Below are 16073 nucleotides of genomic sequence, written 5' to 3' on the forward strand. Positions count from 1 at the left end.
TAGGTATTCACCACCTCAGTGTCTGCTCGCTGGATGTTTACTGGTGAGTGAGGAGGAGAGTTTCTCTGGAAGTCAGTCACCATTTCATTTGTCTTACTGGTGTTCAAACAAAGGTGGTTACGCTCACACCAGTCCACAAAGTCCATGACCACTGACCTGTACTCCAGGTCATTCCCCTCAGACACACAGCCAACAATGACCAAGTCATCAGAATCAGAGAACTTCTGGGGGTGACAGCTGCTGGTGAAGTCCGAGGTGTAGAAGGTGAGGAGAAAGGGTGAGAGCACCGTACCCTGTGGAGCTCCAGTACTGCACACAACCACCTCAGATGTACAGCCTCACGTACCGTGGCCTGTTGGTGAGGTGGTTGATGGTCCATGCAGTCAGACGTTCATCCACTCCTGCACTTCTCATCTTCTGCTACAGTAGACACGGCTGGATGGTATTGAAGGAACTTGAGAAGTCGAAGAACATGATTTTCACAGTGCTTTTTTAAAGGCACACTTGGCAGTTTTGCTTGCTTTTACCACCCCCTAGTGTCCATTATTAATTATCTGTGGTCAAAGCAAAAGGGAAACCTATCTCCTTGCTGTGCGTTCATCTTTTTAATCCCTTCATATAACAGCTGAAACGTCTCACAGCTCTCATTAGTGTCTACGCATTCATCACTAAATTAAACAAATCAGCTGTGTTCATCATAAAAACATGCAGGAAACATGCTGGAAGCAGACTGCAGCGCCGGGTATGTCAGGTCCATCTTTGTGTAACAGATGGTGGCCCGGCACTGTGAAGTTGCAAATGCAGCATTCTGGCCACGGAGGGTGGTAGGGGTCTGAGTGACATTTCATCAACCATGTCAAGGGTAATTTTAGCACATACTGGCTAAAGGAAAATGTTTTAAAATGTGGAAAAAGTTGCATAGTACCTCTTTAACACAGATGTTAAATATCACAATATGTTGCTATATATGTTGTGAAAATCCCTAAAATATCAATACTGTGGCTCTGGGCTTTATTGTCTGGTTCTATTCTGCAGTCGCTGACATAATTTAAGTGAACATCCTGTAAACTGATAATAGTACTCATTTACGGACATCCTGATGATTTCTCCAGTAGGTGTTGTGTGTTACCCACAGCACCATTAGCATATGTCAATAAGAACAAAAGAAGAAAAGAAGAGGAGTGAGAACACAGAAGAGATGGAATTGGGCTAGAAAAAGGAGGAGTAGCATGAAAGAAGAGGTGGAGAAGTGAGAGAAAAGGAGTTGATGGATTTCCTGTCTGAATAAATGAGAAGGAGGGACGGTGTTTGATCAATGAGCTGTCTGTCCTCTTCTCACTGTTATTGGTCTCCGCTGGGTGGAGTTTTCCCCACGCGTAAACAAAACGTAAATGCAATTTTCTCTATTTAATTTTCTCTGGCAGTGTAAGTTAGGGATAGTTAATAATGAACAAGGCGCTCTTCACTCTTAACTTTTGGCACATTTGTGAAAAAAATGAATGCAAAGCTCTTTTTTATTGAAGATAATGAACATGTAATTTTTGTGAGGGAATAAATCAAAAGTAATTTGGTAAATTCATTAAACATTAATTAGACTTTATTTTAAATGAATATAGAACAGCCAATCTCTTCTCACCTTTACGCTTCCATCTCTCTCCCACCCATCATCTGAATTATTCCCTCTATATGACTTCGCCTCAATGCTAAACGCCCCATCTGTCTACCTCTCCCAGATAATTGTTCCTGTCCTGCCAAATGAGACGTTCATCCCAATCCCCTTCTCATCCATACGGCTAACCTCCTCACTTCCTCCTGCACTCATCATCATAATCCCTATAAATGAAAACATGCTCATTTTTTATCTTTCTACCTGAACTTTTCGCCCCTGGCATTTTGCATATAGACAAAAAAAGAATTCCGACAGACTATATGCAACGAACAGAGGCAGAGCTATGCGGTGATGTATAAAACGTGTATTTAAACGCTCTGAATCAGCATATGCATGAAGTTAAACTCTTTATGGACCATTGTTTGTGGATTTTGTGAATCCTACAACTTTACGTTACATTATGAGTGCTAAAGGGGCTTTTAGTGTTTTATTTTTATCAATTAATATCAAGAGAGCTTTACATGCATGCACATTCTGGAGAAGGCGAGTGTTTTCTTACCTTGAGCTTCATCATTGAGTCCTGGCAGAGTTTGTCTCCGCGGGCGGCAGTGACCTCGTCCAGGCCGATGAGTTTGGCCTTGTAGCGGACGCCATCGCCCTTAAAGCGCCTGATGAGAGCTGCCTCACTGCGATCTTGCCCTGCAGACACACACACACACACACACACACACACACACACACACACACACACACACACACACAGAGTGAAGTCAACAAAATGACTTCCCAGTCAAGGACCTCGCTCTACCTCAGAGCAGCGCGATTATCTCAGGTAGATCAATCAAGCAGACTAGAAACCTTAATTCTAAAAAACGACGTGCGTGTAAAAGGTAAAGATGTTAGTAGTTCTCATTTATGACTGGCTGACTAATGAACAAGGCACTTCAGTAAAAAGTCAACCTAAAAATAAATCATTTCATTTACTAATTTTGAGTTTTAGAAATAAAGCTAAAACATTCAAGAGTTCCCGTTTTAAAGAGACTGAAGACACAAATATACACCAGCAGGTGGCAGAGGTGTGCCTTTTGGAGGAGATTAAAACTCACCAGAACATAAATAACAAAAACAAAAAGACTTTTGTGGTAGAAGAGCTGATTTAGACAAGTGTAAAAAATGGGCCCTGACCCGACATCAGTGTTGTAACATTCATGCTGGTTTTACTGTGATCAGGCACATGATAAATGCACATGTATAGAACCTTTTAGAGTCAGAAGACTCCAAAGCACTTTACTCTACAGTGTATCATTCACCCATTCACACACACATTCACACAGTGATGGTGATGAGCTACGATGTAGCCACAGCTGCCTGGGACACACTGACAGAGCAAGGCTGCCAAACACAGGCGCCGCTAGTCCCGCTGACCACCACCAGCTGGCAAGGCGGGTTAAGTGTCTTGCCCAAGGACACAACAGCAGAGTTCTCTGTCGAACCTGAAACCTTCAGATCACTTGACTACCCGCTCTACCTGTTGAGCTACTGCTGCCTACAAAGGCATGGACAGACAGCCCTACTGTAAAAGCAGAGAAGAGCTGTTATGCATGCAAAGAATTAGTTTGCAAAACAATGCGCTTGCTTTGGGCTCGTTAGTGCTGGAGGTTAAAACCGGATTCAAACATAGTCCTGGGTGCTGAACCACAAAGCATGTTGGGTCATTTTTGATGCATTTCTTATATATCAATGGTGTGTTTTGTCCTCATTCTGCAATTACCTGCCTCAACCTCTCAAAACAACATCACAAGACGCAAGAGTTTGATAGAAATGGAGCAGTCGTGTTGATGAAATGCTTTAGGAAACTCAAAGTCTTGAACTTGGGTAGAAAGAGTTGAAATTCTGAGAGTTCTAAAAAATAATAGCGTGACATTTTGCTCTTATCTCCTTTGCAGTCGGTCCTCTTCTGCCTTTGTGCTCCAGATTGTCGACACGGTTGCGAATGCATTAGCGCGTGTCAGCTGTGGCGTGCACGTTGACCTTGCTCTTGTCCAGGAAGTCTCTATGTTATCTCTTGTGTTCCTCTTCACTCACACACAATATAGAACATCTGTAGAGCTGCTACTCAGAACCTCTTTCTTTGTGTCACATCCCTTTCCCCTGCCTCTGAGCTGCTGTGTGCAAACATTTCATCAGCAGATTTCTGTGCAGAGAATCACAAGTTGGGCCTCACAGCGTACGTGAGCGTGTGAGTGAAAGACTGTGGGACTGATAGCAAGGAGGCATAATGATAATGCAGCATATTCACATAATATATTGAAGCATTAGTTCTGTACTCTATATCAGCGTGACTCCTGGAAGGTCATAGTCGGAGTGATGGAGAGGTCCCCCTCCTCCTTTTCTCATTCTTTCACACTCATTTCATTCACACAACCCCCACAGCACTGCAGTGTCAAAGAAACATGTTCCTTCTTTATCTCAGGACCAGGAGAAAACCCACCTTCTATCTTCTTTGACTGCATTTTAAAATGAAATTTATTATATCACCTGAATTAAATCATATTTAGGGAAATATCTGAGGAGAGAGTCCTACATTTAAGGCTACGCTTGCACAGCAACTTATGTTAGATTGAAATCTTAGGCCTGGTTCCCATGGCAGGATGTTGAAACTGTTGGATGACTTTCAAAGCATGAAAGATCGCACACAGGGCAATGAAAAAATCCTGGATTTTCAAGATGTGGTCCTACAGCGGGCGGTGTGCGGCAGCATGGCAAAAACGAGACAAGAACCAGCTTCACACACAAACAATCCCCTGTTGGTTGGAAGTTAACATCTTCGAAGATCAAACTTGACTTAAACTAAGATGGTGGAGGTGGAGCATGCAGCATGGTTTTGTCAGCTCATTTCTGATTGGCTACACGTCACATTCAACAGGTCGCACTTGTTTGTTCTTGAAAATCGGAGAGAAGGAGCAGAAATTCCCCAAACCAGCAAGGCTACCACGGAGAGAACCAGCGGCAGCCCTGCACAACGTTAGCGGGAGGAGAACGTTCACGTCAAATCTCAAACGCAAAACACGGAGCACTTTATCTCATATGCTCCTGAACAGCTGCAGTAATTCAAGAAGGGAATTGATTATGGAGCGTTAAACGCAGATTATTGTTACAAAAGTGTAAGTTTTAAAGCTAAAAGGAATATTTAGGATAGACGTTGGTGAGAAAAATGTATGAAAAATCACAAGTTTGTAAATTTGTGGATGTGACTTGCAGAATTTGATAGTAAACAAGTAAATATATTAGAATATTAAACACTGTGGCTTTAAGACTGTGGGACGGGCAGAATCGGGTCAAATCAGCATAGTTATTCTGCCGTGTGAACCGGGCCATGCAGTGAAAACCTGCCTCATCTTGATTGATTCACCCTCGTTCCAAGTCAGTAAGAATTTCACAAACGACCCAAAAAAAAAAGGTAAAAAACAAACCCATCACACACTTGATAATAAATGACACAGAAACACTCATGTGGAGTGCATTAACTAATACTACAGACACACTCAGTCTCCGCCTTGCTTTGAGTAATTCATAACTGTCCGTCTTTAAATCCTAAGAGACAACCGCTGAGGAATATCTGGCCTTGGTTTGGAGAGAACAGATCTTGCAGCTTCTTAAAGTGACAGTGTGTATTTTTCCTGGCATTAGGGGCAGTCCATACCTAAATTGTTGCAAGCAAGCAGTACTTTTGTGTTGGGGTAAGACCTTACCAAGGGATGCCCATTAGGGTCAAAAAGCGCTGGGAGTGCAAACTTCAGCAAAAATAACGAGCACATCAAACTCCCTTTCATCAGTGGCAACAAGTGAAGAGGTAAATGTGTAACCGTTTATTACAAATCCGTTAATGCATTTTGTCCTCATGAGCTCCCGTAGAAGGAAACATTGCACCTAACATGGCGTCGCCCAGAGACTTAGACCTGCTCCCATGTATTTTAGACAACTGGGCATCATTTCATTCATTTTCAACAACATTCTGATGGATATTTCCAAAAATGAATGGTTAAAACTACAAATTGTCTGTAAGAACTCCAAACCACCAGAGGTCTATTCTGTTCAGCACAAGGCCGTTTCAAATTTCAAAATAGTTTTCATTAATTACAAAACAGAAACAGAAAAAGTTTGTGTTTCAATCCAAAAACCAACTTTAAAGCCCGTCTGTCAGATTTAACTATAACACAAGTGCAGCGAAAATCCTGTGTTGATCTTGAAACTGTCAGACCGTACACGCCAACTTTAAACTCCTGGATTAACAGCAGAAACACTTATTCATTTTTTTCTATTATTATGCAACACATTCTCACTCCCAAAAACAAACGCTTGGTCAGCCACCCTCCACGTCAGACCCCTGACGCCAAAAGTGCCCTTTTTCGTCACTTAAAAGGGGTTTTTCCCTTTTCTGACTGCAGATCCCAATGCAGCGTAAAACTGACGCGATGGGACGTCCGCAGCCAGGGCACCAAACAAGCTCATTGTACCTCACCCTAACCTTGTTTAACCTTCCCCTCACCCCTATCCTAACCTTAACCATCTTGCTAGCTAACACGTTGGTGATGTGTCGGTCGCTCTAAAAGCCGGCTCTATGAAGTGAACGGCGGGAGCCGCCTCGTGATTGGTCGGGTTTGGACCGAGCCAACGCGAGGGGGAGGTTTCAACTACCAAGGTGGAGGTTAAAGGTAGAGGGTATGTGTAACCTCCCCCTCGCCAGATGGTATGTTCTAACGTTCCCCGTGGGCGGCAAATACGAAAGCTCAGTCAGAATGGATGGGAAACAAACGCTTGATCACAGTGAGAGTAACGCTTTAGGCAGCAAGAGGGTTAAGGTTAGGGTGGGGGGGAAGGTTAAAAATAGTAAAATGTTAAGGTTTAGGTGCGGTTAAATGAGCTGGTTCGGTGCCGCATCAGCAAACATCCCATCGCGTTAGTTTCACGCTGCATTGGGATCTGCAGTCAGAAAAGAGAAAAAACGCTTTTCGCACATAAGTGATGAAAAAGGGCACTTTTGGCGTCAGGGGTCTGAGGCGGAGGGTGGCTGACCAAGCGTTTGTTTTTGACGCGCTGGGAGTGAGAACGTGTTGTATTATGTCTTAAACTTGTTTTTATTTACTGTTATGCACAACAGTGCAACCACCAGCTTCCCTATAAGAATGCTACTCCAAGTATCTCATATCCATGGCCTTAGGAGGAAGTGAAACCTGGCATGTCCATTTCCCACACACGTTTAATCCAACCTGTTAACGTGCACCTGCGTCTTCATGAAGATAAATCAATGATCAGATAACGGTGTTATTCTGTAAAAAAAATGTTATACAATACACATGAAGTTGATTTTAATCTCTAAGTGAGCTCTGGTGAAAACCAGCTTTGCTGATTTAGATTACTTTTAAGATGTTTTATGTCCATGGGAGTGTTAAAGAAAGGATGTGTCCAGCTGCTTTTGTGTCAATGGAACGCTGGTTTTCATTTGAGTTTGACATTTAAGACCTGTTTTCTCCATCTGAATCCATCACCGTTACTGCTGCTATACTTAGCACACACAGGGTGGAGAATCAGAGAGAGATGGAGAGGCTGAAAAAAGGCCAAGAGGGGGAAGAAAGGTGACCGGGGTCTGGGGTTATTCCACCTGCTGAGTGGTTCATATTATTACCTTTTGGAAGCGTGTTCTATGAAAGACCTTCCTGTGTAAGCGTGCGCGCGCGCGCGCGTGTGTGTGTGTGTGTGTGTGTGTGTGTGACAGTCAGCAGGGGAAGCATTCACTCTGCTGTAATTAAATGTCTGTTATTGCTGTGACCCTGCTGAGCTTCAAACACAACTAATGAAAGAATCTTCCGTTTCATCTGTCATGGCTACACACACACACACACACACACACACACACACACACACACACACACACACACACACACACACACACGCACGCACACACACACACACACACACACACGCGCACACACGCACGCACGCACGCACAGCCTTTTACTACCCCACTCACACACACCAGTCGGTGTATGAACGCGTTTTCACACACATCCCAACCAGCTCTGTAACAGTGAAAGAATCTTGTACAACATCGGTCTCAGCGATTCTGCAGCTTGCCCAAAAGCACGAACCAAACACTAACGCCAGACGTGTAGCATCTAGAATTCAGTTTTTATGCAACAGTTTCCCCATGTGGTGCTGTGTATGAGTGTGTGTGATGGTACTTGGTATGCAGAGTTGGTTCATAACTGTCTGTTTGTTGCAACATGCGGGGGGGGGGGGGGGGGGGGGGGGGATGGGGGGGGGGGCATAAAGCCTAGAGCAAGGATGGGAAGGAGGGATATAACATGATGAATGGATGAATGAGCGAAGGCTCCTTTGGATAAATGTCACTCAGGATTAAAGTGTTATGACAGACAGAAGCCAAGTGACTCACTTAAACACACACACACACACACACACACACACACACACACACACACACACACACACACACACAATGTTCCACAGGTGATAGATGGCAGGTGACTGCTGCCACTGTGGCATCCAGCCCTTAAGGAAAGCCCCCAGCGTTGCCTCTGGCAAATGTACCCTTCTGCCTCCTATGTCATCCCCCCCCCCCCCCCCCCCAGTACTTACTACTTAGATCAGATTTCTTCGATGTTGTGCTATTTTTAAATTTTTCATTAAAAAGTGTTTTCATTTCAAAAAAGTGTTTCTTACAACTGATTAATATGTTTTTATGTTCTCGTGCACCTTTCCTATGACGGCATTGCAGAGGAGCATGAGCTGCATAAAGACGAGCCAAGAAAAGATCAAAGGAGATAAGTAATTAAAATGGTTTCATTAAAATACTTTAACTTTCAAGACTGATCATTTTATATTATAACTATGAAATATTTTGATACTTTTATATCAGTGCAGCCTAAATAATGATTTAGAAATACGGAAAACATAATTTCCATCAACATTCATGGCAAAAACAGAGTCGAGGGGGCTGGTGATTTGGGCACTTTACAGTCAACCATAACCTCTTCTGTAGTCTTCATGCAAAGCCATCTGACATAAAACAAGAGCAGCAAATTTACAACAGGATGACTGAAAACAAAAATCCAAGAAGTAAATTGTTGCAATGATCCGGTCAAAGTCATCAACCTGATTGACATGATGGGACGTACGCTGGTGAAGGTTCCCAGTCATCCAGGTCATGGTAATCCAGAAGGGTTCGAATGCAGACGACTGGACTTCCTTGGTTTCTTGAAGACATTTTGCTTCTCATTTGAGGAGCTTTGTCAATTCTGGATGATGGGACCTTAGGAAAGCTGCACAGAAACAAACTACGATGGACTACGATGGACTGAGGATACAAAGGATTTGGGCTAGAAGATGCTAGATGTAGCAGCTCTCCACAGAAAAAGCAAGGCCTCAGATTTCTACAGCATGTAGCTGTTGTTGGGAATGTGTCCAGTCTTACTCAGAAATAATGTCAGTCGTTCATTGCTGTTTCCATTATCACCAGTGGTGCTTTTGTGTTTCAGGCAGCCTGGATTGTTTGCAGAGTCTGAGTTATTCTTTCTGTGCTCCAGATGAAGAAGCTCCCAGAGGTTCTTAACCACAGCTGGTACGTTCCCAACGAACACTCAACAGCACACGAGGGAAGCTGGCACCTACTCTCCAATTAATCCTGCTTCTGCACCCTACTGCTGAGCATGTGTGTGTGTGTGTGTGTGTGTGTGTGCACTGGTGCTTTCTTTACCTATCAGAGACTTGTTCAGATGGAGCGCTCACTCAGACTCTCTCATACTAAAACGTTTGAACCCACAAAGCAACATGTGCTGAACAAACGTGTTGCTGCTTCTGCTTGATACTTCAAGTGTTTGGCATGTAAAAACTGACTGGACAGGGTGTGTGCATATATTAGATTAAAAAAGAATAGCTCGAGGCCTGTAAAACAACGACCGATCTGCTTATTCTGGGTGCTTTTTGGTTACCTGGTTTCCTGATTATCAGAGATTATCAACTCAGATCCTGTCCACACGTCAAAATAATCATTCCAATTTTTCATCTGATTCTCCTTTTTAGACAGTCTGAAGGATTCCCCGATGATAAAAATGGCTAAAAAGATTATATTTTCAGATATTCCTGCAGTGTGTGGTGTATTAAGAGTGATCTGTTCTGCTCGGAAAGACGTCGGAATCGTTCCGATGGTAAGTCAGGGGTTTTCAACATGCTGGAATAATAAACTCTGAAGGTAAAAGGTGGCCCGCGGTGTACCTGATGAGGTAGTCTGTGATTGCAGATCTGGGAAAATGTTTTACGAGGACGGATTTTAATGACAAAGACAATCCCGTAGCTGCTGCAGGAAAAATGAGAAAAGAAATCATTTTAAAATCTGTCTGGTTCATTACTGACATCATTTCTGGGCTTTGTGATGTAGTCATGAAACACCTTTAATTGCTTTAATTGTTTAATAAAAACATTTCTCAGCAGTATTCATTTTCACCTCAGACAGAGTCAAATAGTTTAAGCACTTTCCTCCATTTTCCCAAGAGTTCATCACGAGATGGTCCTTTTCCAGGTCATCTCAACCAACCATAACCTGTCCTCGAGCAGGTTTGGTTTTCAGCATGGGTCTCCCATGATGCATCTCAGATGTAAACCATTGTAGTACAAAGCAACAGATGACCCTTTAAAAGTTTCTCAGAGCCTGAAACGAATGTGGACAAACTTCTCGCTAAATCAGTAAGAACTTGGAGCGTTTGCCTTTTTCGCCACGGCAACCCCTGGGGCAGATGTGTTTGTTCACTCGGTGCTCTCATTTCTTTTTGTGTTTTCTGTGCTTTATGAGGTGGGAAAATGTCATGCACTAACACATCCAGCAGACAGGTCCTGTCTATTACAAAGTCAAACATTGATCCTGAATTTACCGGATGTTCACCACCAGATATACAAATAATTATTAGCTCCTGTAGTTACCACCCCCACCTGCAGGACGGCCCTGCAGGAGTGGGCCTGTGTGGGCTAACAGACCCCAATAAGACACTTTGGAGACAGTAGTGCAAGCAAGGCATGAGAGAAGGGCACCATGCTAGGCTAAAACATGGGTCAGCTGACCACCACAAGCCTTCTGTTGGCCAACATGCAATTGCTAGAAAAAAACCTGATGAGTCAAGTGCCAGGATTGAAGCACAGCAGGAAAAACACATAAAGCCGCGTTCTACTTTTGATTGAATCTTGGCAAAATCCTGGAATGTTCAGCTACAGAGTCACTTTAATAACTGAAGAGAGAGACAGGTTCACAGCCTCCAGTAAGGGCAACATGGTGTGTATGCATGTGTGCGTGTGTGTTCATGAACAACTTGAGGTGTAGAGGTATAGAGGCTGTTTATAAGCCATGGTCTGCAGATGTGGAGTTTTCATGGCTGAAACAGCATCCTCACTACTGAGGGAATTCACTGGCACAATTTAGTTGTCAGGTACCAGGTACACTGCAACTCAATCAGTACATTATAAATGGCTTTTCCCAAAGCTGTTTTTATTGTTGTTGGTAACTAACTGCAATCTAAGGATCACCTAATATTATCAAAATGTGGATATCTATGATAAGAACTTTATCCAGTGTACAGTGAAGATACTGAAAAATTCTCAATGCTTATCAACAAACATGTACAACACTGGACTCTGAGAACATTCTGCAGGACTGTTTATAAAATTTGATTTGGATGTGGCTGGTCGAATTTCACGATTTCTTTCTGAGCTTTAAAGTGTAGAGGGTTGGCAGCTGTAAATACCTGAACTCAAATTAGCTAGGACCACGGGTAGGGTTAGGAGGCGGCTACTGGGCTCAAGCCCCGAATATTTTGTGAAAAGAAGAAGAAGAAAATATCATTTCTACAGCGCCTCAAGATAAAAATCATGAGGCGCTTCAGAAAAACAAAAAATTTAAAAATATAAAAAAAGAATTTAGAAAATGGTTAAAAATATATTTAAAATGAACAAAAATAGGCAATTGTGATAAAAAATGTTAAGAGAGAGAGAGTGAACAGGAAAGATGGAAACCAGTGGATCCTGAGGAAGGTGGAATAGGTGGGGAGAGCAGAATAAAGAGAGAGAGGTGAAGAAGGTCATACAAAAGCCAGCTTGAACAAGTGAGTCTTCAGCTGCTTTTTAAAGGAGACCACTGAGTCCACTGATCTCAGGCTCAGGGGGAGAGAGGTCCAGAGTCTGGGGGCCACAGCAGCAGATGATCTGTCACCTTTGACCTTTAGCCTGGTGCTGCACAACCAGTAGGCTTTGGTCACTGGACCTCAGGGACCTGCTGGGGGTGTAGGGACTAAGAAGATCACCAATGTAAGATGGTGCTTGTCCATGTAAGGCCCTATAGACCAGAACCAGGATCTTGAAATGAACCCTGAAGTTGACTGGCAGCCAGTGAAGCTGGAGGAGAAGCGGGGTGATGTGGGTGTGTTTGGAGGACTTGGTCAGAAGCCGAGCACAGGCGTTCTGAACCACCTGTAGACGGTTCAGGGAGGTTCTGCTCAGACACGTGAAAAGAGAGTTACAGTAGTCTAAGCGTGAGGAGATGAGATAAAGTAGCCTGCATGCAGCCTGCCAGAGTCTCTCCTAAAGTAACACTTCAGCTGCAAGCATCCTGCACCTGTGATGCAGCAGTGGTGGCTGATGAAGTACCTTTTGTGTGTGTGTGTGTGTGTGGGGGGGGGGGGGGGGGCTATGTTTATAAGACATTTATAAATAGAATTTCTCATTCAATCATTTTCGATTCTCCATAATAAAAAACTCCAAGAGGTGTACTCAGCTACTCTAAAATGAACGCTGTGCTTATAAAAAAAATAAGAATGGTGAACAGGGGAAAGTTTCTGGTTCTAGGTGAACATCCTAAGCTGAGCTGAGACTCCACCCGATTTCAGTCGCAAACCTCTGCGATCAAAGGCTCTCCTATTCTTTGTACTGGAGGGGGATCCAGCACACATGAACCAGTTATAGTGTAGGTCTAGGGCAGTGATCCTCAAATGGTGGCCCGCGGGCCACGTCCGGCCCACGAGGCCTCTCTTTGTCGCCCCCAAACCCAGTGCACACCCCCCACCCCCACCCCCGACGGCCGACCAGGAGGTGTAGGATTGATAGAGCTGAGGAATATAATGAAATAATCAATGCATGAGATGCGGTGTTGAGGGTCTGCCCTCATGAGAAATTGCTACTAAGTATTTTCTCCAAAAGACTGTGCCAAAAAACGCCCTGAAGCGTAAAGAAATAATGCATATTAAACATCAGCGCCAGCTACAACTTCATTTCCCATGAGACTTTGCACCCGGAAGCAGCGTGATGATGTCACCAAAGCGGAGCCAAATCCCGGAAAACAAGTTCTGCGCATGTGCTGGAACCTCACAGAGTTTCTCCCGCCGGACAGCGGAGTCTATAAAGGAGAGACAAAAACGAAACTCTTTGTCTTTTGTCCAGTTCAACTGGCGTTGAAAGACGCACTCGTTTGCTACGGCTCCGGACAGCACGCGGGAGGCCTGGCTGCTGAAGTGGATTGAACACCGAGCCGCTGAAAAGCAACGGAACCATCGTCTGGTTCGTTTGAACTCTGGGGGACGCTTCGGATTCGATGAGTCAAGAGGTTTTTTTTCCTTCTCCCTTATCTTTCTCTTCCTTCCGTTTCTCATAGCCAAACAAGCGATCAAAACGCACGATTGCTTCAAAATAGAAAAACGGTCTCTCTTCCATACCAAAATACGCCCATCGGATCATCTCAAGAGTAAGCCGTTTTGTTTTGTCATTGTTTAATATCTTAAGTAGTTTTTATGCTGTGGCCAGGCTGACAAACTATTAGATAACTCATTTATGATTGATCTTTTGTGTTGTTTATTGATCTTTGTGAAGCGGTTTTGAAGTTGTTAAGTTTTACTGTGATTGAACGTGCTTCGGAAGTTTAAAGTGCAAGTTGCCCACCCACACACACACACACACACACACACACACACACACACACACACACACACACACACACACTCTCACGCACACACACACACACACACACACACATTCTGGTTTTCCGTATTTGGGGGGACACACACACACACACATACTTGTTTTTAGCATTGGTAGTGGACAAGACTAAAACACACATCCATTGGGTCAGGTTGTTTTACAGTATCATTTCATTGTTTGTTATTAATTTGATAAAATCAGTTGGTTAATATTGATTGGCTAAACGCTTCAGAAGGAGCTGAAGTGATTATATTAGTTAATAAATGTATTGCCAATTAAGATTTTTGTCTCAGGTGATTTGTTTGTGAGATATGAAATTAACTGCAGCTCGTTACGATTTCACGGAAAGTTTTGACAAGATTGATAAGAGGTTTGGATTCATTTTCCCTTGTTAAAAAGGGTGGTGCCCCGAGGGTATCTCCGGTTATCCTAATTACGTAATAAAATCGGTAAATATTTCCATATTTACGAATTTTATTGAAGAATCGAAAAAGTAAGTAAAAGCTTACAAATTATTCATAATAATTACAACAGCGGGCATAAACGATTCATCACCATAGAAGAGTACCATAATCAATTATAGTGGAATGTGGTTTTGTTATTTTAACGGCGGTACCAGCATAAGATCCACATCTGTCAGAGCGGCGTTCTCCACATTTACCGGGTAGGAAAATTTGGTCCGCCTTTATGTGGTACTGCAGGGCTGAGCGCTGGAGTTGTAACCAGAGACTGAACCCGAACCGAATCAGCCCGATCGGTTCTGTTGGATTTGGGCCGTGAATTATGTTAATGAGCAGTAGGGCTGTAGCGAAGCCTCGACGACGTCGACGTCTCGATTCTAAAAATTTGTCGACGTCAGATCCGGAAGTCGACGCACCGCGCCCACTTGTTGCATCCCCAGGAGTTTGTAATTAGAGGAGGAATTTGGCTGTTTTTCCTCTAGTTCGCCCTCTTCTCCGCCTTCACTAACATCTCCGCCAAATACTGAAGACCCGGAATAATGTCCGTCCACTTCTAGATTATTTTCCTGTGTTGCCCGCTTTCGTCTCCCGGCAACGGACAACAACTTTCGGGGTCAGATGCGCTGCTCCGTCTCTACCGCAGATGTAGAAAATCACCGGGAGCGTTTCTCCCTTCATTAAGGAGCTTCTTTCAGACATTAGGAGAGCTGTTTTGGTGGTAGCAGTCTCTCCTCCGTGCTGGTCTGTTTGCTGCTGGGTGTTTTTGGTTTATTTAAACTTGGTAACTTGAACTTAACGTTGGTAAAGCTACTGTTAGCATCTTCGCTAACAGCTTCTTGCGTTTGGATAAGCTGTTAAGTTTTGGTTTAGAGTTCATCTTTTTGTGGTGTAGATCTCCCTTTTATTACATTTAGAGTGTTGTGGGTTTTCGGTTTAGTGTAAAATATCACCGTGAGTTTGGTTTAACCACCCAGTTTAGAGTTTGGACCTTTGGAGATCCTTATTTTGGTCCAGAACCCTGTAATCTTTGCCCAGCGGGACATCCCTACTTATTTGTACTTTTGTTTTAATTCCCCACAGGCAGAATTAGTTTTATTACTCCCAACCTGTGGATGGAAAGATTTATGATTTTTTGTAGTTGTAAATAAACCTGATCATCATTTTAACTTTTAAATCCCATTATTGTCCCTTCCTTTTTGCGCACGAGCCAAACTCCCCAGGAAGAGTCGTAAGACCACTCGCCTCACGCCCATAAGTGACCAAAACAAAGCAGCATGGAGACACTCCGTCTCCAACCACCTCTCAGGCAGCAGCCTGCACTCCCAAGTTCTACACGTCACCAGAACATAACCAACCAACACAATAAAAGCAGTGTTATACAAAATGGAAGGCCTGTAGTGTTTATTCTCTTACAGTAACAATTTAGCAATTTTTTTGAGGAATTTATTTGAGATTTTCTGGTTTTTGTTAATTGTGCAATAGAAAATAATCATTAGATTAATTTTCTAAATAGTCAATAGAATAGTCGACTATTCGATAAAATAATTGTCAGAATAATCGTTTTAAAAATAATCGTTTACCCCCAGCCCTAATGAGCGGGTTGTCACGCGGCGCGCTCCACTTGCTCGATCAGCGACTGAGAGAGAGAGAGAGAGAGAGAGAGAGAAAGAGAGAGAGAGAGAGAGAGAGAAGAGAGAGAGAGAGAGAGAGAGAAGAGAGAGAGAGAGAGAGAGAGAGAGAGAGAGAGAGAGAGAGAGAGATTGTGTGCTCACACAAGTAAGAGGATCGGAGGACGCTCCTCCAAACACGCGTTATTTTTTTCATAATTTCATTATTGTTTCTCCTGGAAGTGCTCAGTCAGACCGAGTGCTGTGATAGTGGGAGATCGGGTCTTGGGGAGGGAGCGTGGTCAGTGACGGCGGCTGCAGCGTAATCATCTTATTTAGAGACACGGAGAAGTTAAAAGGAGAGAG

The 16073-nt window shown here is 43.5% G+C and overlaps 1 protein-coding gene across 9 annotated transcripts in view; it reads right to left on the reverse strand.

Annotated features, from left to right (window-relative positions):
• dab1a (DAB adaptor protein 1a) overlaps positions 1–16073 on the reverse strand; it is a 156351-nt gene that overhangs the window by 60008 nt on the left and 80270 nt on the right. For all 9 annotated transcript variants that reach the window (XM_054730060.2, XM_054730059.2, XM_054730058.2 and 6 more), the window contains exon 3: positions 2169–2308. In XM_054730060.2, the coding sequence (XP_054586035.1) occupies positions 2169–2308 (140 nt within the window). The remainder of the gene's footprint in view (positions 1–2168; positions 2309–16073) is intronic.

This window comes from Nothobranchius furzeri, chromosome 8 (genome assembly GCF_043380555.1).
Source record: "Nothobranchius furzeri strain GRZ-AD chromosome 8, NfurGRZ-RIMD1, whole genome shotgun sequence".
NCBI classification, from domain to species: Eukaryota; Metazoa; Chordata; class Actinopteri; order Cyprinodontiformes; family Nothobranchiidae; genus Nothobranchius; species Nothobranchius furzeri.